The sequence below is a fragment of the Petromyzon marinus genome, unplaced genomic scaffold (genome assembly GCF_048934315.1).
Source record: "Petromyzon marinus isolate PM22_M1 ecotype Great Lakes invasive population unplaced genomic scaffold, UKy_Petmar_22M1.pri1.0 PM_G_Scaffold_3, whole genome shotgun sequence".
NCBI lineage: Eukaryota > Metazoa > Chordata > Hyperoartia > Petromyzontiformes > Petromyzontidae > Petromyzon > Petromyzon marinus.
Window position 1 is genome coordinate 5,075,015 of NW_027422872.1, and position 27,108 is coordinate 5,102,122.

Sequence of the window (27,108 nt, forward strand, 5' to 3'; positions counted from 1 at the left end):
CCTTCTTCATGACTGGAGTGATGGCTTTGCGGATTGTGTAGTCGGAGTAACCATTAGCCCTGAGAGCCTGGTGTACGTGCTTGAGTTCACTGGTAATGTGTTCCTGGTCGGAAATGCATTGGGCTCTATGGTATAGAGTCTTGATGAGGGAGTTCTTCTGGGATGGATGGTGGTGGGAATCCGGTTTCAAGTGAGCATCTGTATGGGTGGCTTTCCTGTAGACAGAGTGGCTCATTAAACCATCATGTCTCCTTTTTATTACGACATCCAAAAAGGGTAGTTTGCCATCTTTTTCGACCTCCATGGTAAATCTGATGGTTGGGTGTATGGAATTGATGTGGTCGCGGAATTGGTCTAGAGCAGGCTGGCCATGTGGCCAGATGACAAAGGTGTCATCCACGTACCTCTTCCATAAGGTCGGGCGTAGAGTGGCATTCTGGATGGCGTCAGTTTCAAAATTTTCCATGAATACGTTGGCTACAACCGGAGATAGGGGGGAGCCCATTGGGGTGCCCTCAGTTTGTTTGTAGAAAGTTCCATTCCAGGTGAAGTATGTGTTGGTTAAGCAATGTCTCACCAGGGGGGGTACATCAGTGTGCAGTCCTTGATGAACCAGGTCTTCAATGATAGCGATGGTGTCAGGTACCGGGACTTTGGTGAACAAGGACACCACATCAAAACTGACAAGCAGGTCGTCTGGAGACAGGGAAATGCGTTTGATTGTCGATACCAGGTGAGTAGAATTTAGTACCGCAGAGGTGGTTTTTCCAGTGAAAGGTCACAGTATATGAGCAAGAAAACGTGCCAGTTTATAGGTGGGGGAGTTGATAGTAGAGACGATGGGACGAAGGGGTGTATCTTCTCTGTGTATCTTTGGAAGGCCATATAATCTTGGTGGTCTGGCAGCAGAGGGTTTCAACGAGAACTGTTTGGTCTCATCAATTAATGCTGTTGAATCAGAAATGATTTTGTTCGTTTTGGTAACCAGGCTGTTGGTGGGATCTCTTTTTATTTTTGTATAGCTGCCATCGTTGAGTAGTTCTTGAATTTTGTTGTTATATTCTGTTTTGTCCATGATGACAGTGGCATTGCCCTTGTCGGCTGAGAGGACGACAATATCATCCCTCTTTTTTAATTGAGATAATTCAAAACGTTCGTCTTTGCTGATGTTGCTGGGTGGCAACTTAGCGTTTTTGAGGGTTGCAGTGATTTCAGATCTTGCTACGTCTGCAGCGATGGGACTCAAGCCCTTGAGTGCAATGTCGACATGGGCAATGATATCATTAACCGGTAAGTGTCTCGGTGTGACAGCAAAGTTTAGACCTTTAGCTAAAACGGATTTCAGACCATCAGAAATGGAACTGTTACTGCGATTAATTACGACTTTGTTGACGTCTATCTTTTCGGTGTGTGGATCCGATTTTTAGCTGGAGAGGTGATTGAATTTGGAAATCAAATTGTCCCTACATTTGGTCGACATAGTGGCAGCCGAAGAGGTAGTCATATTGTCTACATTTTCCCAATCCGATGTAGACATTGTTGCTGTCAATGTTAAGTGTGATTTGTAGAGTGTCTTGTCTAACTGATCGAGTTCGGTGCGTGTAAGTCTGATTTTTTCCGAGATAAGAGCGAAGCAAGTTCTAGCTAGAATTCGTTTTGCATTGAGAGAAGTTGCAACAGCAGGGGTTAGTGTAAATGCGGTTGGTATTACCTTAGAGTTGTGGCATCTCTTCAGAAAGGTGAGAGACTCGATTAGTTGAGCCTTCTTATCCCGGAGTCTGTTGAATGATCTTAAGGATGTGTGAAATCCCTCCCCGTAGAGGCGGTTAAATTTCGATTTAAAGCTTTCGTGACTGCAAGGATTCATCTTCTTTGGTTCTTTCGGTAAAGTCATGTAGAATGAGAATAAAATAATAAATTGATAAAATAAAATAACACAATAATATTCTCACGAAGTTTCGGCCACAACACAAGCGGCCTTCATCAGGTGAAGGGACGAGACTGTCTTATAGGACAGCGCTGGAGTGAAAAAAAGCCACGTTCAGATCACGACCTTTAAGCTGTGTCAGAAGAAACAAAGCGCCTTGACAAAGGAATTAGCATATAATTTAGCATTGAAATGGCCGAGTGATTAGCTTGTGACTGGTCACAGAAATGGCTATGTTAAAGTTAAAGCATACACATCCGCAGAGGCACCCCTTGACAAAGGAATTAGCATAGAATTTAGCATTGAAATAGCTGAGTGATTAGCTTGTAACTGGTCACAGAAATAGCTATGTTTAAAGTCAGAGCATACACATTCACCGAGGCACCTAGTACAAATCAAACAGGAGAATTTAGCATTGAAATAACTAGGCGAATTTAGCATTGAAATAACTGAGTGATTAGCTAGTGACTGGTCACAGAAATGGCTATGTTGAAGTCAAGGTCTACACATCTGAGCTATTCACAGTAACTGGGTATACAATACAATGTATAATGAATACTACATAGTGAACCAATAAAAAACTAAAATATAAATTACCTTAATGTTATCAATAAACTCTATATTCTCCAATCAGCTAAGCTACCAACAATGAGTCGTTATATATCACAATGCTATATGGCGAAAAAATGGGTGGATTCTTACCCTCAACTTTAGCAACACGGATAGCTACGGGCACCGTTCAGACGGACGAGTTCATCCAAGGTCGGAACAGAGGAGGGGGATAGAGACAGCTGCGAGGCGCTATTATACTCCATGTTGTAAACCATACCATTAACCGTGGTGTGAGAGGTATTAAGAGTCAATGCTGGTGAAAGAGCTGCGGTCTGAAGGTCATCGTAAAATACAATTAATTAAGAACGGAAATGGTTTAAAACATCTTTCCAATGGTTACTAAGCCAGAATCCATCTTCTCGGTTGAAATTGTCTCTGTGCTTGTATATGTGAATGGCCTCATGAACGAATCTCTCATGGTAGCCGGTTGGTTTGCAAAGAACCTCCGTCTTGGAGAAGTCAATGTCATGTGAGCCCACTGAATTATAACAGTGATCTGCCACGGCAGAGGAGTTCGTCCTACCGTGTTTCAAGTCTGCTTTATGTTCACAGATGCGGTCCGAGATATGTCGTTTGGTTTCTCCAATGTAGCTACTACCACAGAGGCACTTTAGTTTATGAACGCCCGGGTACTGTATGTCTGGAACAGCATCTTTTACAGATGGAACTAGATCACGGATTTTATGTATTGTGTTGAATCGGACCTGGATCTTGTGTTTATTCAGGATTTTGGAGATCTTTTTAGTGACCCCTGCAATGTAGGGTAAGGTGATGGTTTTGAGTGGCTCCACAAGAGAATCCTTCTTCATGACTGGAGTGGTGGCTTTGCGGATTGTGTAGTCGGAGTAACCATTAGCCCTGAGAGCCTGGTGTACGTGCTTGAGTTCACTGGTAATGTGTTCCTGGTCGGAAATGCATTGGGCTCTATGGTATAGAGTCTTGATGAGGGAGTTCTTCTTTGGATGGATGGTGGTGGGAATCCGGTTTCAAGTGAGCATCTGTATGGGTGGCTTTCCTGTAGACAGAGTGGCTCATTGAACCATCATGTCTCCTTTTTATTACGACATCCAAAAAGGGTAGTTTGCCATCTTTTTCGACCTCCATGGTAAATCTGATGGTTGGGTGTATGGAATTGATGTGGTCGCGGAATTGGTCTAGAGCAGGCTGGCCATGTGGCCAGATGACAAAGGTGTCATCCACGTACCTCTTCCATAAGGTCGGGCGTAGAGTGGCATTCTGGATGGCGTCAGTTTCAAAATTTTCCATGAATACGTTGGCTACAACCGGAGATAGGGGGGAGCCCATTGGGGTGCCCTCAGTTTGTTTGTAGAAAGTTCCATTCCAGGTGAAGTATGTGTTGGTTAAGCAATGTCTCACCAGGGGGGGTACATCAGTGTGCAGTCCTTGATGAACCAGGTCTTCAATGATAGCGATGGTGTCAGGTACCGGGACTTTGGTGAACAAGGACACCACATCAAAACTGACAAGCAGGTCGTCTGGAGACAGGGAAATGCGTTTGATTGTCGATACCAGGTGAGTAGAATTTAGTACCGCAGAGGTGGTTTTTCCAGTGAAAGGTCACAGTATATGAGCAAGAAAACGTGCCAGTTTATAGGTGGGGGAGTTGATAGTAGAGACGATGGGACGAAGGGGTGTATCTTCTCTGTGTATCTTTGGAAGGCCATATAATCTTGGTGGTCTGGCAGCAGAGGGTTTCAACGAGAACTGTTTGGTCTCATCAATTAATGCTGTTGAATCAGAAATGATTTTGTTCGTTTTGGTAACCAGGCTGTTGGTGGGATCTCTTTTTATTTTTGTATAGCTGCCATCGTTGAGTAGTTCTTGAATTTTGTTGTTATATTCTGTTTTGTCCATGATGACAGTGGCATTGCCCTTGTCGGCTGAGAGGACGACAATATCATCCCTCTTTTTTAATTGAGATAATTCAAAACGTTCGTCTTTGCTGATGTTGCTGGGTGGCAACTTAGCGTTTTTGAGGGTTGCAGTGATTTCAGATCTTGCTACGTCTGCAGCGATGGGACTCAAGCCCTTGAGTGCAATGTCGACATGGGCAATGATATCATTAACCGGTAAGTGTCTCGGTGTGACAGCAAAGTTTAGACCTTTAGCTAAAACGGATTTCAGACCATCAGAAATGGAACTGTTACTGCGATTAATTACGACTTTGTTGACGTCTATCTTTTCGGTGTGTGGATCCGATTTTTAGCTGGAGAGGTGATTGAATTTGGAAATCAAATTGTCCCTACATTTGGTCGACATAGTGGCAGCCGAAGAGGTAGTCATATTGTCTACATTTTCCCAATCCGATGTAGACATTGTTGCTGTCAATGTTAAGTGTGATTTGTAGAGTGTCTTGTCTAACTGATCGAGTTCGGTGCGTGTAAGTCTGATTTTTTCCGAGATAAGAGCGAAGCAAGTTCTAGCTAGAATTCGTTTTGCATTGAGAGAAGTTGCAACAGCAGGGGTTAGTGTAAATGCGGTTGGTATTACCTTAGAGTTGTGGCATCTCTTCAGAAAGGTGAGAGACTCGATTAGTTGAGCCTTCTTATCCCGGAGTCTGTTGAATGATCTTAAGGATGTGTGAAATCCCTCCCCGTAGAGGCGGTTAAATTTCGATTTAAAGCTTTCGTGACTGCAAGGATTCATCTTCTTTGGTTCTTTCGGTAAAGTCATGTAGAATGAGAATAAAATAATAAATTGATAAAATAAAATAACACAATAATATTCTCACGACGTTTCGGCCACAACACAAGCGGCCTTCATCAGGTGAAGGGACGAGACTGTCTTGTAGGACAGCGCTGGAGTGAAAAAAAGCCACGTTCAGATCACGACCTTTAAGCTGTGTCAGAAGAAACAAAGCGCCTTGACAAAGGAATTAGCATATAATTTAGCATTGAAATGGCCGAGTGATTAGCTTGTGACTGGTCACAGAAATGGCTATGTTAAAGTTAAAGCATACACATCCGCAGAGGCACCCCTTGACAAAGGAATTAGCATAGAATTTAGCATTGAAATAGCTGAGTGATTAGCTTGTAACTGGTCACAGAAATAGCTATGTTTAAAGTCAGAGCATACACATTCACCGAGGCACCTAGTACAAATCAAACAGGAGAATTTAGCATTGAAATAACTAGGCGAATTTAGCATTGAAATAACTGAGTGATTAGCTAGTGACTGGTCACAGAAATGGCTATGTTGAAGTCAAGGTCTACACATCTGAGCTATTCACAGTAACTGGGTATACAATACAATGTATAATGAATACTACATAGTGAACCAATAAAAAACTAAAATATAAATTACCTTAATGTTATCAATAAACTCTATATTCTCCAATCAGCTAAGCTACCAACAATGAGTCGTTATATATCACAATGCTATATGGCGAAAAAATGGGTGGATTCTTACCCTCAACTTTAGCAACACGGATAGCTACGGGCACCGTTCAGACGGACGAGTTCATCCAAGGTCGGAACAGAGGAGGGGGATAGAGACAGCTGCGAGGCGCTATTATACTCCATGTTGTAAACCATACCATTAACCGTGGTGTGAGAGGTATTAAGAGTCAATGCTGGTGAAAGAGCTGCGGTCTGAAGGTCATCGTAAAATACAATTAATTAAGAACGGAAATGGTTTAAAACATCTTTCCAATGGTTACTAAGCCAGAATCCATCTTCTCGGTTGAAATTGTCTCTGTGCTTGTATATGTGAATGGCCTCATGAACGAATCTCTCATGGTAGCCGGTTGGTTTGCAAAGAACCTCCGTCTTGGAGAAGTCAATGTCATGTGAGCCCACTGAATTATAACAGTGATCTGCCACGGCAGAGGAGTTCGTCCTACCGTGTTTCAAGTCTGCTTTATGTTCACAGATGCGGTCCGAGATATGTCGTTTGGTTTCTCCAATGTAGCTACTACCACAGAGGCACTTTAGTTTATGAACGCCCGGGTACTGTATGTCTGGAACAGCATCTTTTACAGATGGAACTAGATCACGGATTTTATGTATTGTGTTGAATCGGACCTGGATCTTGTGTTTATTCAGGATTTTGGAGATCTTTTTAGTGACCCCTGCAATGTAGGGTAAGGTGATGGTTTTGAGTGGCTCCACAAGAGAATCCTTCTTCATGACTGGAGTGGTGGCTTTGCGGATTGTGTAGTCGGAGTAACCATTAGCCCTGAGAGCCTGGTGTACGTGCTTGAGTTCACTGGTAATGTGTTCCTGGTCGGAAATGCATTGGGCTCTATGGTATAGAGTCTTGATGAGGGAGTTCTTCTTTGGATGGATGGTGGTGGGAATCCGGTTTCAAGTGAGCATCTGTATGGGTGGCTTTCCTGTAGACAGAGTGGCTCATTGAACCATCATGTCTCCTTTTTATTACGACATCCAAAAAGGGTAGTTTGCCATCTTTTTCGACCTCCATGGTAAATCTGATGGTTGGGTGTATGGAATTGATGTGGTCGCGGAATTGGTCTAGAGCAGGCTGGCCATGTGGCCAGATGACAAAGGTGTCATCCACGTACCTCTTCCATAAGGTCGGGCGTAGAGTGGCATTCTGGATGGCGTCAGTTTCAAAATTTTCCATGAATACGTTGGCTACAACCGGAGATAGGGGGGAGCCCATTGGGGTGCCCTCAGTTTGTTTGTAGAAAGTTCCATTCCAGGTGAAGTATGTGTTGGTTAAGCAATGTCTCACCAGGGGGGGTACATCAGTGTGCAGTCCTTGATGAACCAGGTCTTCAATGATAGCGATGGTGTCAGGTACCGGGACTTTGGTGAACAAGGACACCACATCAAAACTGACAAGCAGGTCGTCTGGAGACAGGGAAATGCGTTTGATTGTCGATACCAGGTGAGTAGAATTTAGTACCGCAGAGGTGGTTTTTCCAGTGAAAGGTCACAGTATATGAGCAAGAAAACGTGCCAGTTTATAGGTGGGGGAGTTGATAGTAGAGACGATGGGACGAAGGGGTGTATCTTCTCTGTGTATCTTTGGAAGGCCATATAATCTTGGTGGTCTGGCAGCAGAGGGTTTCAACGAGAACTGTTTGGTCTCATCAATTAATGCTGTTGAATCAGAAATGATTTTGTTCGTTTTGGTAACCAGGCTGTTGGTGGGATCTCTTTTTATTTTTGTATAGCTGCCATCGTTGAGTAGTTCTTGAATTTTGTTGTTATATTCTGTTTTGTCCATGATGACAGTGGCATTGCCCTTGTCGGCTGAGAGGACGACAATATCATCCCTCTTTTTTAATTGAGATAATTCAAAACGTTCGTCTTTGCTGATGTTGCTGGGTGGCAACTTAGCGTTTTTGAGGGTTGCAGTGATTTCAGATCTTGCTACGTCTGCAGCGATGGGACTCAAGCCCTTGAGTGCAATGTCGACATGGGCAATGATATCATTAACCGGTAAGTGTCTCGGTGTGACAGCAAAGTTTAGACCTTTAGCTAAAACGGATTTCAGACCATCAGAAATGGAACTGTTACTGCGATTAATTACGACTTTGTTGACGTCTATCTTTTCGGTGTGTGGATCCGATTTTTAGCTGGAGAGGTGATTGAATTTGGAAATCAAATTGTCCCTACATTTGGTCGACATAGTGGCAGCCGAAGAGGTAGTCATATTGTCTACATTTTCCCAATCCGATGTAGACATTGTTGCTGTCAATGTTAAGTGTGATTTGTAGAGTGTCTTGTCTAACTGATCGAGTTCGGTGCGTGTAAGTCTGATTTTTTCCGAGATAAGAGCGAAGCAAGTTCTAGCTAGAATTCGTTTTGCATTGAGAGAAGTTGCAACAGCAGGGGTTAGTGTAAATGCGGTTGGTATTACCTTAGAGTTGTGGCATCTCTTCAGAAAGGTGAGAGACTCGATTAGTTGAGCCTTCTTATCCCGGAGTCTGTTGAATGATCTTAAGGATGTGTGAAATCCCTCCCCGTAGAGGCGGTTAAATTTCGATTTAAAGCTTTCGTGACTGCAAGGATTCATCTTCTTTGGTTCTTTCGGTAAAGTCATGTAGAATGAGAATAAAATAATAAATTGATAAAATAAAATAACACAATAATATTCTCACGACGTTTCGGCCACAACACAAGCGGCCTTCATCAGGTGAAGGGACGAGACTGTCTTGTAGGACAGCGCTGGAGTGAAAAAAAGCCACGTTCAGATCACGACCTTTAAGCTGTGTCAGAAGAAACAAAGCGCCTTGACAAAGGAATTAGCATATAATTTAGCATTGAAATGGCCGAGTGATTAGCTTGTGACTGGTCACAGAAATGGCTATGTTAAAGTTAAAGCATACACATCCGCAGAGGCACCCCTTGACAAAGGAATTAGCATAGAATTTAGCATTGAAATAGCTGAGTGATTAGCTTGTAACTGGTCACAGAAATAGCTATGTTTAAAGTCAGAGCATACACATTCACCGAGGCACCTAGTACAAATCAAACAGGAGAATTTAGCATTGAAATAACTAGGCGAATTTAGCATTGAAATAACTGAGTGATTAGCTAGTGACTGGTCACAGAAATGGCTATGTTGAAGTCAAGGTCTACACATCTGAGCTATTCACAGTAACTGGGTATACAATACAATGTATAATGAATACTACATAGTGAACCAATAAAAAACTAAAATATAAATTACCTTAATGTTATCAATAAACTCTATATTCTCCAATCAGCTAAACTACCAACAATGAGTCGTTATATATCACAATGCTATATGGCGAAAAAATGGGTGGATTCTTACCCTCAACTTTAGCAACACGGATAGCTACGGGCACCGTTCAGACGGACGAGTTCATCCAAGGTCGGAACAGAGGAGGGGGATAGAGACAGCTGCGAGGCGCTATTATACTCCATGTTGTAAACCATACCATTAACCGTGGTGTGAGAGGTATTAAGAGTCAATGCTGGTGAAAGAGCTGCGGTCTGAAGGTCATCGTAAAATACAATTAATTAAGAACGGAAATGGTTTAAAACATCTTTCCAATGGTTACTAAGCCAGAATCCATCTTCTCGGTTGAAATTGTCTCTGTGCTTGTATATGTGAATGGCCTCATGAACGAATCTCTCATGGTAGCCGGTTGGTTTGCAAAGAACCTCCGTCTTGGAGAAGTCAATGTCATGTGAGCCCACTGAATTATAACAGTGATCTGCCACGGCAGAGGAGTTCGTCCTACCGTGTTTCAAGTCTGCTTTATGTTCACAGATGCGGTCCGAGATATGTCGTTTGGTTTCTCCAATGTAGCTACTACCACAGAGGCACTTTAGTTTATGAACGCCCGGGTACTGTATGTCTGGAACAGCATCTTTTACAGATGGAACTAGATCACGGATTTTATGTATTGTGTTGAATCGGACCTGGATCTTGTGTTTATTCAGGATTTTGGAGATCTTTTTAGTGACCCCTGCAATGTAGGGTAAGGTGATGGTTTTGAGTGGCTCCACAAGAGAATCCTTCTTCATGACTGGAGTGGTGGCTTTGCGGATTGTGTAGTCGGAGTAACCATTAGCCCTGAGAGCCTGGTGTACGTGCTTGAGTTCACTGGTAATGTGTTCCTGGTCGGAAATGCATTGGGCTCTATGGTATAGAGTCTTGATGAGGGAGTTCTTCTTTGGATGGATGGTGGTGGGAATCCGGTTTCAAGTGAGCATCTGTATGGGTGGCTTTCCTGTAGACAGAGTGGCTCATTGAACCATCATGTCTCCTTTTTATTACGACATCCAAAAAGGGTAGTTTGCCATCTTTTTCGACCTCCATGGTAAATCTGATGGTTGGGTGTATGGAATTGATGTGGTCGCGGAATTGGTCTAGAGCAGGCTGGCCATGTGGCCAGATGACAAAGGTGTCATCCACGTACCTCTTCCATAAGGTCGGGCGTAGAGTGGCATTCTGGATGGCGTCAGTTTCAAAATTTTCCATGAATACGTTGGCTACAACCGGAGATAGGGGGGAGCCCTTTGGGGTGCCCTCAGTTTGTTTGTAGAAAGTTCCATTCCAGGTGAAGTATGTGTTGGTTAAGCAATGTCTCACCAGGGGGGGTACATCAGTGTGCAGTCCTTGATGAACCAGGTCTTCAATGATAGCGATGGTGTCAGGTACCGGGACTTTGGTGAACAAGGACACCACATCAAAACTGACAAGCAGGTCGTCTGGAGACAGGGAAATGCCTTTGATTGTCGATACCAGGTGAGTAGAATTTAGTACCGCAGAGGTGGTTTTTCAGTGAAAGGTCACAGTATATGAGCAAGAAAACGTGCCAGTTTATAGGTGGGGGAGTTGATAGTAGAGACGATGGGACGAAGGGGTGTATCTTCTCTGTGTATCTTTGGAAGGCCATATAATCTTGGTGGTCTGGCAGCAGAGGGTTTCAACGAGAACTGTTTGGTCTCATCAATTAATGCTGTTGAATCAGAAATGATTTTGTTCGTTTTGGTAACCAGGCTGTTGGTGGGATCTCTTTTTATTTTTGTATAGCTGCCATCGTTGAGTAGTTCTTGAATTTTGTTGTTATATTCTGTTTTGTCCATGATGACAGTGGCATTGCCCTTGTCGGCTGAGAGGACGACAATATCATCCCTCTTTTTTAATTGAGATAATTCAAAACGTTCGTCTTTGCTGATGTTGCTGGGTGGCAACTTAGCGTTTTTGAGGGTTGCAGTGATTTCAGATCTTGCTACGTCTGCAGCGATGGGACTCAAGCCCTTGAGTGCAATGTCGACATGGGCAATGATATCATTAACCGGTAAGTGTCTCGGTGTGACAGCAAAGTTTAGACCTTTAGCTAAAACGGATTTCAGACCATCAGAAATGGAACTGTTACTGCGATTAATTACGACTTTGTTGACGTCTATCTTTTCGGTGTGTGGATCCGATTTTTAGCTGGAGAGGTGATTGAATTTGGAAATCAAATTGTCCCTACATTTGGTCGACATAGTGGCAGCCGAAGAGGTAGTCATATTGTCTACATTTTCCCAATCCGATGTAGACATTGTTGCTGTCAATGTTAAGTGTGATTTGTAGAGTGTCTTGTCTAACTGATCGAGTTCGGTGCGTGTAAGTCTGATTTTTTCCGAGATAAGAGCGAAGCAAGTTCTAGCTAGAATTCGTTTTGCATTGAGAGAAGTTGCAACAGCAGGGGTTAGTGTAAATGCGGTTGGTATTACCTTAGAGTTGCGGCATCTCTTCAGAAAGGTGAGAGACTCGATTAGTTGAGCCTTCTTATCCCGGAGTCTGTTGAATGATCTTAAGGATGTGTGAAATCCCTCCCCGTAGAGGTGGTTAAATTTCGATTTAAAGCTTTCGTGACTGCAAGGATTCATCTTCTTTGGTTCTTTCGGTAAAGTCATGTAGAATGAGAATAAAATAATAAATTGATAAAATAAAATAACACAATAATATTCTCACGACGTTTCGGCCACAACACAAGCGGCCTTCATCAGGTGAAGGGACGAGACTGTCTTGTAGGACAGCGCTGGAGTGAAAAAAAGCCACGTTCAGATCACGACCTTTAAGCTGTGTCAGAAGAAACAAAGCGCCTTGACAAAGGAATTAGCATATAATTTAGCATTGAAATGGCCGAGTGATTAGCTTGTGACTGGTCACAGAAATGGCTATGTTAAAGTTAAAGCATACACATCCGCAGAGGCACCCCTTGACAAAGGAATTAGCATAGAATTTAGCATTGAAATAGCTGAGTGATTAGCTTGTAACTGGTCACAGAAATAGCTATGTTTAAAGTCAGAGCATACACATTCACCGAGGCACCTAGTACAAATCAAACAGGAGAATTTAGCATTGAAATAATTTAGCATTGAAATAACTGAGTGATTAGCTAGTGACTGGTCACAGAAATGGCTATGTTGAAGTCAAGGTCTACACATCTGAGCTATTCACAGTAACTGGGTATACAATACAATGTATAATGAATACTACATAGTGAACCAATAAAAAACTAAAATATAAATTACCTTAATGTTATCAATAAACTCTATATTCTCCAATCAGCTAAGCTACCAACAATGAGTCGTTATATATCACAATGCTATATGGCGAAAAAATGGGTGGATTCTTACCCTCAACTTTAGCAACACGGATAGCTACGGGCACCGTTCAGACGGACGAGTTCATCCAAGGTCGGAACAGAGGAGGGGGATAGAGACAGCTGCGAGGCGCTATTATACTCCATGTTGTAAACCATACCATTAACCGTGGTGTGAGAGGTATTAAGAGTCAATGCTGGTGAAAGAGCTGCGGTCTGAAGGTCATCGTAAAATACAATTAATTAAGAACGGAAATGGTTTAAAACATCTTTCCAATGGTTACTAAGCCAGAATCCATCTTCTCGGTTGAAATTGTCTCTGTGCTTGTATATGTGAATGGCCTCATGAACGAATCTCTCATGGTAGCCGGTTGGTTTGCAAAGAACCTCCGTCTTGGAGAAGTCAATGTCATGTGAGCCCACTGAATTATAACAGTGATCTGCCACGGCAGAGGAGTTTGTCCTACCGTGTTTCAAGTCTGCTTTATGTTCACAGATGCGGTCCGAGATATGTCGTTTGGTTTCTCCAATGTAGCTACTACCACAGAGGCACTTTAGTTTATGAACGCCCGGGTACTGTATGTCTGGAACAGCATCTTTTACAGATGGAACTAGATCACGGATTTTATGTATTGTGTTGAATCGGACCTGGATCTTGTGTTTATTCAGGATTTTGGAGATCTTTTTAGTGACCCCTGCAATGTAGGGTAAGGTGATGGTTTTGAGTGGCTCCACAAGAGAATCCTTCTTCATGACTGGAGTGGTGGCTTTGCGGATTGTGTAGTCGGAGTAACCATTAGCCCTGAGAGCCTGGTGTACGTGCTTGAGTTCACTGGTAATGTGTTCCTGGTCGGAAATGCATTGGGCTCTATGGTATAGAGTCTTGATGAGGGAGTTCTTCTTTGGATGGATGGTGGTGGGAATCCGGTTTCAAGTAAGCATCTGTATGGGTGGCTTTCCTGTAGACAGAGTGGCTCATTGAACCATCAGGTCTCTTTTTAATTAGGACATCCAAAAAGGGTAGTTTGCCATCTTTTTCGACCTCCATGGTAAATCTGATGGCTGGGTGTATGGAATTGATGTGGTCGCGGAATTGGTCTAGAGCAGGCTGGCCATGTAGCCAGATGACAAAGGTGTCATCCACGTACCTCTTCCATAAGGTCGGGCGTAGAGTGGCATTCTGGATGGCGTCAGTTTCAAAATCTTCCATGAATACGTTGGCTACAACCGGAGATAGGGGGGAGCCCATTGGGGTGCCCTCAGTTTGTTTGTAGAAAGTTCCATTCCAGGTGAAGTATGTGTTGGTTAAGCAATGTCTCACCAGGGGGTGTACATCAGTGTGCAGTCCTTGATGAACCAGGTCTTCAGTGATAGCGATGGTGTCAGGTACCGGGACTTTGGTGAACAAGGACACCACATCAAAACTGACAAGCAGGTCGTCTGGAGACAGGGAAATGCGTTTGATTGTCGATACCAGGTGAGTAGAATTTAGTACCGCAGAGGTGGTTTTTCCAGTGAAAGGTCACAGTATATCAGCAAGAAAACGTGCCAGCTTATAGGTGGGGGAGTTGATAGTAGAGACGATGGGACGAAGGGGTGTATCTTCTTTGTGTATCTTTGGAAGGCCATATAATCTTGGTGGTCTGGCAGCAGAGGGTTTCAACGAGATCTGTTTGGTCTCATCAATTAATGCTGTTGAATCAGAGATGATTTTGTTCGTTTTGGTAACCAGGCTGTTGGTGGGATCTCTTTTTATTTTTGTATAGCTGCCATCATTGAGTAGTTCTTGAATTTTGTTGTTATATTCTGTTTTGTCCATGATGACAGTGGCATTGCCCTTGTCGGCTGAGAGGACGACAATATCATCCCTCTTTTTTAATTGAGATAATTCAAAACCTGCGTCTTTGCTGATGTTGCTGGGTGGCAACTTAGCGTTTTTGAGGGTTGCAACGATTTCAGATCTTGCTACGTCTGCAGCGATGGGACTCAAGCCCTTGAGTGCAATGTCGACATGGGCAATGATATCATTAACCGGTAAGTGTCTCGGTGTGACAGCAAAGTTTAGACCTTTAGCTAAAACGGATTTCAGACCATCAGAAATGGAACTGTTACTGCGATTAATTACGACTTTGTTGACGTCTAATCTTTTCGGTGTGTGGGTCCGATTATTTGCTGGAGAGGTGCTTGAATTTGGAAATCAAATTGTCCCTACATTTGGTCGACATAGTGGCAGCCGAAGAGGTAGTCATATTGTCTACATGTTCCCAATCCGATGTAGACATTGTTGCTGTCAATGTTAAGTGTGATTTGTAGAGTGTCTTGTCTAACTGATCGAGTTCGGTGCGTGTAAGTCTGATTTTTTCCGAGATAAGAGCGAAGCAAGTTCTAGCTAGAATTCGTTTTGCATTGAGAGAAGTTGCAACAGCAGAGGTTAGTGTAAATGCGGTTGGTATTACCTTAGAGTCGCGGCATCTCTTCAGAAAGGTGAGAGACTCGATTAGTTGAGCCTTCTTATCCCGGAGTCTGTTGAATGATCTTAAGGATGTGTGAAATCCCTCCCCGTAGAGGCGGTAAAATTTCGATTTAAAGCTTTCGTGACTGCAAGGATTCATCTTCTTTGGTTCTTTCGGTAAAGTCACGTAGAATGAGAATAAAATAATAAATTGATAAAATAAAAGAACACAATATTCTCACGACGTTTCGGCCACAACACAAGCGGCCTTCATCAGGTGAAGGGACGAGACTGTCTGGTAGGACAGCGCTGGAGTGATTAAAAGCCACGTTCAGATCACGACCTTTAAGCTGTGTCAGAAGAAACAAAGCGCCTTGACAAAGGAATTAGCATATAATTTAGCATTGAAATGGCCGAGTGATTAGCTTGTGACTGGTCACAGAAATTGCTATGTTAAAGTTAAAGCATACACATCCGCAGAGGCACCCCTTGACAAAGGAATTAGCATAGAATTTAGCATTGAAATAGCTAAGTTAAAGCATACACATCCGCAGGGGCACCCCTTGACAAAGGAATTAGCATAGAATTTAGCATTGAAATAGCTGAGTGATTTGCTTGTAACTGGTCACAGAAATAGCTATGTTTAAAGTCAGAGCATACACATTCACCGAGGCACCTAGTACAAATCAAACAGGAGAATTTAGCATTGAAATAACTAGGCGAATTTAGCATTGAACTAACTGAGTGATTAACTAGTGACTGGTCACAGAAATGGCTATGTTGAAGTCAAGATCTACACATCTGAGCTATTCACAGTAACTGGGTATACAATACAATGTATAATGAATACTACATAGTGAACCAATAAAAAACTAAAATATAAATTACCTTAATGTTATCAATAAACTCTATATTCTCCAATCAGCTAAGCTACCAACAATAAGTCGTTATATATCACAATGCTATATGGCGAAAAAATGGGTGGATTCTTACCCTCAACTTTAGCAACACGGATAGCTACGGGCCCCGTTCAGATGGACGAGTTCATCCAAGGTCGGAACAGAGGAGGGGGAGAGAGACAGCTGCGAGGCGCTATTATACTCCATGTTGGAAACCATACCATTAACCGTGGTGTGAGAGGTATTAAGAGTCAATGCTGGTGAAAGAGCTGCGGTCTGAAGGTCATCGTAAAATAAAATTAATTAAGAACGGAAATGGTTTGAAACATCTTTCCAATGGTTACTAAGCCAGAATCCATCTTCTCGGTTGAAATTGTCTCTGTGCTTGTATATGTGAATGGCCTCATGAACGAATCTCTCATGGTAGCCGGTTGGTTTGCAAAGAACCTCCGTCTTGGAGAAGTCAATGTCATGTGAGCCCACTGAATTATAACAGTGATCTGCCATGTCAGTGGAGTTCGTCCTACCGTGTTTCAAGTCTGCTTTATGTTCACGGATGCGGTCCGAGATATGTCGTTTGGTTTCTCCAATGTAGATACTACCACAGAGGCACTTTAGTTTGTAAACGCCCGGGTACTGTATGTCTGGACCAGCATCTTTTACAGATGGAACTAGATCACGGATTTTATGTGTTGTGTTGAATCGGACCTGGATCTTGTGTTTATTTAGGATTTTGGAGATCTTTTTAGTGACCCCTGCAATGCAGGGTAAGGTGATGGTTTTGAGTGTCTCCACAAGAGAATCCTTCTTCATGACTGGAGTGATGGCTTTGCGGATTGTGTAGTCGGAGTAACCATTAGCCCTGAGAGCCTGGTGTGCGTGCTTGAGTTCACTGGTAATGTGTTCCTGGTCGGAAATGCATTGGGCTCTATGGTATAGAGTCTTGATGAGGGAGTTCTTCTGGAATGGATGGTGGTGGGAATCCAGTTTCAAGTAAGCATCTATATGGGTGGCTTTCCTGTAGACAGAGTGGCTCATTGAACCATCATGTCTCCTTTTAATTAAGACATCCAAAAAGGGTATTTTGCCATCTTTTTCGACCTCCATGGTAAATCTGATGGCTGGGTGTATGGAATTGATGTGGTCACGGAATTGGTCTAGAGCAGGCTGGCCATGTGGCCAGATGGCAAAGGTGTCATCCACGTACCTCTTCCATAAGGTCGGGCGTAGAGTGGCAGTCTGGATGGCGTCAGTTTCAATTTTTTCCATGAATACGTTGGCTACAACCGGAGATAGGGGGGAGCCCATTGGGATGCCCTCAGTTTTTTTGTAGAAAGTTCCATTCCAGGTGAAGTATGTGTTGGTTAAGCAATGTCTCACCAGGGGGGGTACATCAGTGTGCAGTCCTTGATGAACCAGGTCTTCAATGATAGTGATGGTGTCAGGTACCGGGACTTTGGTGAACAAGGACACCACATCAAAACTGACAAGCAGGTCGTCTGGAGACAGGGAAATGCCTTTGATTGTCGATACCAGGTGAGTAGAATTTAGTACCGCAGAGGTGGTTTTTCCAGTGAAAGGTCGCAGTATATCAGCAAGAAAACGTGCCAGTTTATAGGTGGGGGAGTTGATAGTAGAGACGATGGGACGAAGGGGTGTATCTTCTTTGTGTATCTTTGGAAGGCCATATAATCTTGGTGGTCTGGCAGCAGAGGGTTTCAACGAGAACTGTTTGGTCTCATCAATTAATTCTGTTGAATCAGAGATGATTTTGTTCGTTTTGGTAACCAGGCTGTTGGTGGGATCTCTTTTTATTTTTGTATAGCTGCCATCGTTGAGTAGTTCTTGAATTTTGTTGTTATATTCTGTTTTGTCCATGATGACAGTGGCATTGCCCTTGTCGGCTGAGAGGACGACAATATCATCCCTCTTTTTAATTGAGATAATTCAAAACGTTCGTCTTTGCTGATGTTGCTGGGTGGCAACTTAGCGTTTTTGAGGGTTGCAGCGATTTCAGATCTTGCTACGTCTGCAGCGATGGGACTCAAGCCCTTGAGTGCAACGTCGACATGGGCAAAGATATCATTAACCGGTAAGTGTCTCGGTGTGACAGCAAAGTTTAGACCTTTAGCTAAAACGGATTTCAGACCATCAGAAATGGAACTGTTACTGCGATTAATTACGACTTTGTTGACGTCTATCTTTTCGGTGTGTGGGTCCGATTATTTGCTGGAGAGGTGCTTGAATTTGGAAATCAAATTGTCCCTACATTTGGTCGACATAGTGGCAGCCGAAGAGATAGTCATATTGTCTACATGTTCCCAATCCGATGTAGACATTGTTGCTGTCAATGTTAAGTGTGATTTGTAGAGTGTCTTGTCTAACTGATCGAGTTCGGTGCGTGTAAGTCTGATTTTTTCCGAGATAAGAGCAAAGCTAGTTCTAGTTAGAATTCGTTTTGCATTGAGAGAAGTTGCAACAGAAGAGGTTAGTGTAAATGCGGTTGGTATTACCTTAGAGTCGCGGCATCTCTTCAGAAAGGTGAGAGACTCGATTAGTTGAGCCTTCTTATCCCGGAGTCTGTTGAATGATCTTAAGGATGTGTGAAATCCCTCCTCGTAGAGGCGGTTAAATTTCGATTTAAAGCTTTCGTGACGGCAAGGATTCATCTTCTTTGGTTCTTTCGGTAAAGTCACGTAGAATGAGAATAAAATAATAAATTGATAAAATAAAATAACACAATAATATTCTCACGACGTTTCGGCCACAACACAAGCGGCCTTCATCAGGTGAAGGGACGAGACTGTCTGGTAGGACAGCGCTGGAGTGAAAAAAAGCCACGTTCAGATCACGACCTTTAAGCTGTGTCAGAAGAAACAAAGCGCCTTGACAAAGGAATTAGCATATAATTTAGCATTGAAATGGCTGAGTGATTAGCTTGTGACTGGTCACAGAAATGGCTATGTTAAAGTTAAAGCATACACATCTGCAGAGGCACCCCTTGACAAAGGAATTAGCATAGAATTTAGCATTGAAATAGCTAAGTTAAAGCATACACATCCGCAGAGGCACCCCTTGACAAAGGAATTAGCATAGAATTTAGCATTGAAATAGCTGAGTGATTAGCTTGTAACTGGTCACAGAAATAGCTATGTTTAAAGTCAGAGCATACACATTCACCGAGGCACCTAGTACAAATCAAACAGGAGAATTTAGCATTGAAATAACTAGGCGAATTTAGCATTGAACTAACTGAGTGATTAACTAGTGACTGGTCACAGAAATGGCTATGTTGAAGTCAAGATCTACACATCTGAGCTATTCACAGTAACTGGGTATACAATACAATGTATAATGAATACTACATAGTGAACCTTTGCCATCTGGCCATGTGGCCAGATGGCAAAGGTGTCATCCACGTACCTCTTCCATAAGGTCGGGCGTAGAGTGGCAGTCTGGATGGCGTCAGTTTCAATTTTTTCCATGAATACGTTGGCTACAACCGGAGATAGGGGGGAGCCCATTGGGATGCCCTCAGTTTTTTTGTAGAAAGTTCCATTCCAGGTGAAGTATGTGTTGGTTAAGCAATGTCTCACCAGGGGGGGTACATCAGTGTGCAGTCCTTGATGAACCAGGTCTTCAATGATAGTGATGGTGTCAGGTACCGGGACTTTGGTGAACAAGGACACCACATCAAAACTGACAAGCAGGTCGTCTGGAGACAGGGAAATGCCTTTGATTGTCGATACCAGGTGAGTAGAATTTAGTACCGCAGAGGTGGTTTTTCCAGTGAAAGGTCGCAGTATATCAGCAAGAAAACGTGCCAGTTTATAGGTGGGGGAGTTGATAGTAGAGACGATGGGACGAAGGGGTGTATCTTCTTTGTGTATCTTTGGAAGGCCATATAATCTTGGTGGTCTGGCAGCAGAGGGTTTCAACGAGAACTGTTTGGTCTCATCAATTAATTCTGTTGAATCAGAGATGATTTTGTTCGTTTTGGTAACCAGGCTGTTGGTGGGATCTCTTTTTATTTTTGTATAGCTGCCATCGTTGAGTAGTTCTTGAATTTTGTTGTTATATTCTGTTTTGTCCATGATGACAGTGGCATTGCCCTTGTCGGCTGAGAGGACGACAATATCATCCCTCTTTTTAATTGAGATAATTCAAAACGTTCGTCTTTGCTGATGTTGCTGGGTGGCAACTTAGCGTTTTTGAGGGTTGCAGCGATTTCAGATCTTGCTACGTCTGCAGCGATGGGACTCAAGCCCTTGAGTGCAACGTCGACATGGGCAATGATGTCGTTAACCGGTAAGTGTCTCGGGGTGACAGCAAAGTTTAGACCTTTAGCTAAAAGGGATTTCAGACCATCAGAAATGGAACTGTTACTGCGATTAATTACGACTTTGTTGACGTCTATCTTTTCGGTGTGTGGGTGTACCCCCCCTTGTGAGACATTGCTTAACCAACACATACTTCACCTGGAATGGAACTTTCTACAAACAAACTGAGGGCACCCCAATGGGCTCCCCCCTATCTCCAGGTGTAGCCAACGTATTCATGGAAAATTTTGAAACTGACGCCATCCAGACTGCCACTCTACGCCCGACCTTATGGAAGAGGTACGTGGATGACATCTTTGTCATCTGGCCACATGGCCAGCCTGCTCTAGACCAATTCCGCGACCACATCAATTCCATACACCCAGCCATCAGATTTACCATGGAGGTCGAAAAAGATGGCAAACTCCCCTTTTTGGATGTCTTAATTAAAAGGAGACATGATGGTTCAATGAGCCACTCTGTCTACAGGAAAGCCACACATACAGATGCTTACTTGAAACCGGATTCCCACCACCATCCATTCCAGAAGAACTCCCTCATCAAGACTCTATACCATAGAGCCCAATGCATTTCCGACCAGGAACACATTACCAGTGAACTCAGGCACGTACACCAGGCTCTCAGGGCTAATGGTTACTCCGACTACACAATCCGCAAAGCCATCACTCCAGTCATGAAGAAGGATTCTCTTGTGGAGCCACTCAAAACCATCACCTTACCCTACATTGCAGGGGTCACTAAAAAGATCTCCAAAATCCTGAATAAACACAAGATCCAGGTCCGATTCAACACAATACATAAAATCCGTGATCTGGTTCCATCTGTAAAAGATGCTGTTCCAGACATACAGTACCCGGGGGTTTACAAACTAAAGTGCCTCTGTGGTAGTAGCTACATTGGAGAAACCAAACGACATATCTCGGACCGCATCCGTGAACATAAAGCAGACTTGAAACACGGTAGGACGAACTCCACTGCCATGGCAGATCACTGTTATAATTCAGTGGGCTCACATGACATTGACTTCTCCAAGACGGAGGTTCTTTGCAAAGCAACCGGCTACCATGAGAGATTCGTTCATGAGGCCATTCACATATACAAGCACAGAGACAATTTCAACCGAGAAGATGGATTCTGGCTTAGTAACCATTGGAAAGATGTTTTAAACCATTTCCGTTCTTAATTAATTGTATTTTACGATGACCTTCAGACCGCAGCTCTTTCACCAGCATTGACTCTTAATACCTCTCACACCACGGTTAATGGTATGGTTTACAACATGGAGTATAATAGCGCCTCGCAGCTGTCTCTCTCCCCCTCCTCTGTTCCGACCTTGGATGAACTCGTCCGTCTGAACGGGGCCCGTAGCTATCCGTGTTGCTAAAGTTGAGGGTAAGAATCCACCCATTTTTTCGCCATATAGCATTGTGATATATAACGACTTATTGTTGGTAGCTTAGCTGATTGGAGAATATAGAGTTCATTGATAACATTAAGGTAATTTATATTTTAGTTTTTTATTGGTTCACTATGTAGTATTCATTATACATTGTATTGTATACCCAGTTACTGTGAATAGCTCAGATGTGTAGATCTTGACTTCAACATAGCCATTTCTGTGACCAGTCACTAGCTAATCACTCAGTTATTTCAATGCTAAATTCGCCTAGTTATTTCAATGCTAAATTCTCCCGTTTGATTTGTACTAGGTGCCTCGGTGAATGTGTATGCTCTGACTTTAAACATAGATATTTCTGTGACCAGTTACAAGCTAATCACTCAGCTATTTCAATGCTAAATTCTATGCTAATTCCTTTGTCAAGGGGTGCCTCTGCGGATGTGTATGCTTTAACTTAGCTATTTCAATGCTAAATTCTATGCTAATTCCTTTGTCAAGGGGTGCCTCTGCGGATGTGTATGCTTTAACTTTAACATAGCCATTTCTGTGACCAGTCACAAGCTAATCACTCAGCCATTTCAATGCTAAATTATATGCTAATTCCTTTGTCAAGGCGCTTTGTTTCTTCTGACACAGCTTAAAGGTCGTGATCTGAACGTGGCTTTTTTTCACTCCAGCGCTGTCCTACCAGACAGTCTCGTCCCTTCACCTGATGAAGGCCGCTTGTGTTGTGGCCGAAACGTCGTGAGAATATTATTGTGTTATTTTATTTTATCAATTTATTATTTTATTCTCATTCTACGTGACTTTACCGAAAGAACCAAAGAAGATGAATCCTTGCCGTCACGAAAGCTTTAAATCGAAATTTAACCGCCTCTACGAGGAGGGATTTCACACATCCTTAAGATCATTCAACAGACTCCGGGATAAGAAGGCTCAACTAATCGAGTCTCTCACCTTTCTGAAGAGATGCCGCGACTCTAAGGTAATACCAACCGCATTTACACTAACCTCTTCTGTTGCAACTTCTCTCAATGCAAAACGAATTCTAACTAGAACTAGCTTTGCTCTTATCTCGGAAAAAATCAGACTTACACGCACCGAACTCGATCAGTTAGACAAGACACTCTACAAATCACACTTAACATTGACAGCAACAATGTCTACATCGGATTGGGAACATGTAGACAATATGACTATCTCTTCGGCTGCCACTATGTCGACCAAATGTAGGGACAATTTGATTTCCAAATTCAAGCACCTCTCCAGCAAATAATCGGACCCACACACCGAAAAGATAGACGTCAACAAAGTCGTAATTAATCGCAGTAACAGTTCCATTTCTGATGGTCTGAAATCCGTTTTAGTTAAAGGTCTAAACTTTGCTGTCACACCGAGACACTTACCGGTTAATGATATCTTTGCCCATGTCGACGTTGCACTCAAGGGCTTGAGTCCCATCGCTGCAGACGTAGCAAGATCTGAAATCGCTGCAACCCTCAAAAACGCTAAGTTGCCACCCAGCAACATCAGCAAAGACGAACGTTTTGAATTATCTCAATTAAAAAAGAGGGATGATATTAAATTTTGATTTAAAGCTTTCGTGACTGCAGTAATTCATATTCTTAGTTTTTTCGGTAAAGTCACGTTGAAGAGAAACAACAAAATAACAAAATATATATAAAACAATAAAAAATTCTCACGACGTTTCGACCATAACTCAAACGGTCATCATCAGGTGTGTCGGTTTGCATAAATGTATTTTGAAAACGGCATATTTATTTATATATAAAAAATATAACGTTTGCGTCACGCGCAGCGATTGGCAGTTTGCCCAGGACTAGTCCATCTATTTTTTGAAAAGAGGAGGGGGGAGACGAAATTTGTTTTTATGTATGCTGTCTGAAAGAATCCACCCATATTTTCGCCATTATAAAAATATAAAAAAAACAATAAAATTATCACGACGTTTCGACTGCAACACCAAGCAATCGTCATCAGGTGTGAAAACCAGAGCAAGAAAATGTTCTTGCTGTGGTTTTTTCTTGCTGTGGTTTTCACACCTGATGATGATTGCTTTGTGTTGCAGTCGAAACGTCGTGAGAATTTTATTGTTTTATATTTTTATTATTTTATTGTTTCCCTTCTACATGGTGGTGACTTTACCAAAAGAACCAAGAATATGAATCCCTGCAGTCACGGAAGCTTTGAATCAAACCTCCTGTGTTATTGGCAGAAAGGGCTAAAACCTATTCTTATCTTTCAATACTTTTGATACTGGCAAAACAATATTTCCCGATGGTGTAGCTGCTCACCCCCGAGATATCAAGGCTCCGATAGTACCGTTGTCCTTGTCCTGGTCACCTTTCGGCATTCTCTGGTGAGACACTGATGGGACTGGGCCATTAAGACGGCTGTCTCTGGTGCAGGCCAATACGTTTCAAAGACAGTGCATCACATACTACCAGAGCGTGATGTTTCCGTTTGCAAGTTCACCACAGATATGTGCGCGGTTATTTCGGACGTGATTGCTTGTGTGAGGTTTCGTCTGTTTTAGTGTTTGAGCATCTTAACACCTCCTGTTTTAGTGCCAGAAAGGGGTCAAGCCTATTCTTGTTTTTCACACGGTGACCGACTTTGTTCGACGGTAGCGATCGGGGCGGTACGTTGGAACTTTCTCTCGCGCCCCGCGTGGCCGACTGCGCTAATCGGAGGTGGGTGAGGAGGCCTCCACCCTGGCTTTTGTCTCTGACGTTGCGCTCGCCAGCTGCCCCCCCCCCCCCCCACGGGTCGAGCATGAGGCCAGAAAACTTTGAAGCGGCTCAAGCTTTGAACTCTTTGGGACACCGGGGATGGCCTTCCTGAAACCGGGGAACGTTCGGCCAGTGCAGGACGTTTGGTAGCCCTGCGCCGCTGCGCTTGGGTTGTGAATGTTTGCACGTTGAACTTTTTCCGCGCCGTACGTAGCCGATCGTGCCAATAGGCGGTGTCGAATGGAGCGGCCGGCCGTCGCTGCTCTTGCCGCCGTCGACTGTGTAAATGTTAGCCGGTCGCGCCCGTGTCATCAATGCGGTCGTTTTGTTCTTTGCGTTTCCCACAATGCAGTGCACGAGATTTCGACGTCGGGGCCTTCCAGCGGAGGCGGCACCGCAAGTCCTCCGCGGAGCCGCGTGGCGACGGTGCCGCCCATCCCTGCGCAACTGCCGCAGGTGACGGTGGTGGTGACGGTGGTGGTAGCAGCAAGAGTGTTGGCAGTAGTGGTGGTGGTGGTGGTGGTGATAGTGGTGGGGAGCGGTGGTGCGGCGGTTAGCGCTACGCCGCGCTATGAACCCGGCGACCCCGAGTTCGATTCCCGCTCACGGCCAACACCGGTGACGATTATCTGAACCGGTCCTGGGACTCCTCTCCTAGGTCGACTCAGCCTCAAATAATTAGCTGGTACGGTGCGTAAAAACATCACCGCAGGCGGTCGGGCATGGTGCTGGCCACCCATCCCCTTGCGTGCCGTGCCGGCCTTCATAGCTGCTCGCGAACAGCACTTGCCCCTACAGTCTGTTAAAGGTTATACGGGGGGGGTGGGGGATCTTTATATTTGTTGGCAGTGGTAGTGGCGACTGTGGTGGTGGCGTTGTTGTTGCTGATGGTAGTGGTGGTGAGCGGTGGCGGTTGGCGCACCGCACCTCCGATTAGCACGGTTGGCTCTGCACGGTTGGCGAAAGAGGTTCAACACTTGCAACGCTGCGCTCCACTCTTTAACGCCACCGCAGGACACGACCGACGTGAAACCGGGAGACGCGGCGCCCGCTGACGGCGGCGAGGGCGGCACCCGCGACCCCGCATTCTGTCCCCCCACGCTCGCCCACGCCGTCCAGTGGCCCCAGCTGCCGCCGGGCAAGACGGCGGAGAGGCCCTGTCCTGCGGGTGCCGTCGGTGAGTCCGCCCGCCCTCCGCCTCCGCCCGTCTCCCTCTGTCTCCCTCTGTCTCCGAGTCTCTATCTGCGTCTCTGTCTCTCACGTCTCCCTCTGTCTCCCTCTGTCTCCGGGTCTCTAGCTGCGTTTCTGTCTCTCACGTCTCCCTCTGTCTCCCCCTGTCTCCGAGTCTCTATCTGCGTCTCTGTCTCTCACGTCTCCCTCTGTCTCCCTCTGTCTCCGAGTCTCTATCTGTGTCTCTGTCTCTCACGTCTCCCTCTGTCTCCCCCTGTCTCCTGGTCTCTATCTGCGTCTCTGTCTCTCACGTCTCCCTCTGTCTCCCTCTATCTCCGAGTCTCTAGCTGTGTTTCTGTCTCTCACGTCTCCCTCTGTCTCCCCCTGTCTCCTGGTCTCTAGCTGCGTCTCTGTCTCTCACGTCTCCCTCTGTCTCCCCGTGTCTCCGAGTCTCTAGCAGCGTCTCTGTCTCTCACGTCTGCCTCTGTCTCCCCGTGTCTCCGAGTCTCTATCTGCGTCTCTGTCTCTCACGTCTCTCTCTGTCTCCCCCTGTCTCCGAGTCTCTAGCTGCGTCTCTGTCTCTCACGTCTCCCTCTGTCTCCCCCTGTCTCCGAGTCTCTAGCTGTGTCTCTGTCTCTCACGTCTCCCTCTGTCTCCCCGTGTCTCCGAGTCTCTATCTGCGTCTCTGTCTCTCACGTCTCCCTCTGTCTCCCCCTGTCTCCGGGTCTCTAGCTGCGTCTCTGTCTCTCACGTCTCCCTCTGTCTCCCCCTGTCTCCGGGTCTCTAGCTGTGTCTCTGTCTCTCACGTCTCCCTCTGTCTCCCTCTGTCTCCGAGTCTCTAGCTGTGTCTCTGTCTCTCACGTCTCCCTCTGTCTCTCTCTGTCTCCGAGTCTCTAGCTGTGTCTCTGTCTCTCACGTCTGCCTCTGTCTCCCCGTGTCTCCGAGTCTCTATCTGCGTCTCTGTCTGTCACGTCTCCCTCTGTCTCCCCCTGTCCCCGAGTCTCTAGCTGCGTCTCTGTCTCTCACGTCTCCCTCTGTCTCCCCCTGTCTCCGAGTCTCTAGCTGCGTCTCTGTCTCTCACGTCTCCCTCTGTCGCCCCCTGTCTCCGACTCTCTAGCTGCGTCTCTATCTCTCACCTCTCTCTCTGTCGCCCCCTTTCTCTGACTCTCTAACTGCGTCTCTGTCTCTCACGTCTCCCTCTGTCTCCCCCTGTCTCCGAGTCTCTATCTGTGTCTCTGTCTCTCACGTCTCCCTCTGTCTCCCCCTGTCTCCGAGTCTCTATCTGCGTCTCTGTCTCTCACATCTCCCTCTGTCTCCCCCTGTCTCCGAGTCTCTATCTGCGTCTCTGTCTCTCACGTCTCCCTCTATCTCCGTGTCTCTGTCTCCCAAATCTTCCTCTGTATCAGTGTCTCTATCTGCGTGTCTGTTTCACATCTTCCTATCTCCATCTTTCTTTCTATTTATCTGTGTGTGTGTGTCTGTGTGTGTATCTG

General features: G+C 44.6%; 1 protein-coding gene across 1 annotated transcript in view; it reads left to right on the forward strand.

Annotated features, from left to right (window-relative positions):
* Positions 1 to 27,108, forward strand: part of LOC142915339 (adhesion G protein-coupled receptor L3-like) — a 61,785-nt gene that overhangs the window by 13,465 nt on the left and 21,212 nt on the right. Inside the window, exons 4-5 of the mRNA XM_076061174.1 lie at positions 24,798 to 24,901; positions 25,460 to 25,622. Of these exons, the coding sequence (XP_075917289.1) occupies positions 24,798 to 24,901; positions 25,460 to 25,622 (267 nt within the window). The remainder of the gene's footprint in view (positions 1 to 24,797; positions 24,902 to 25,459; positions 25,623 to 27,108) is intronic.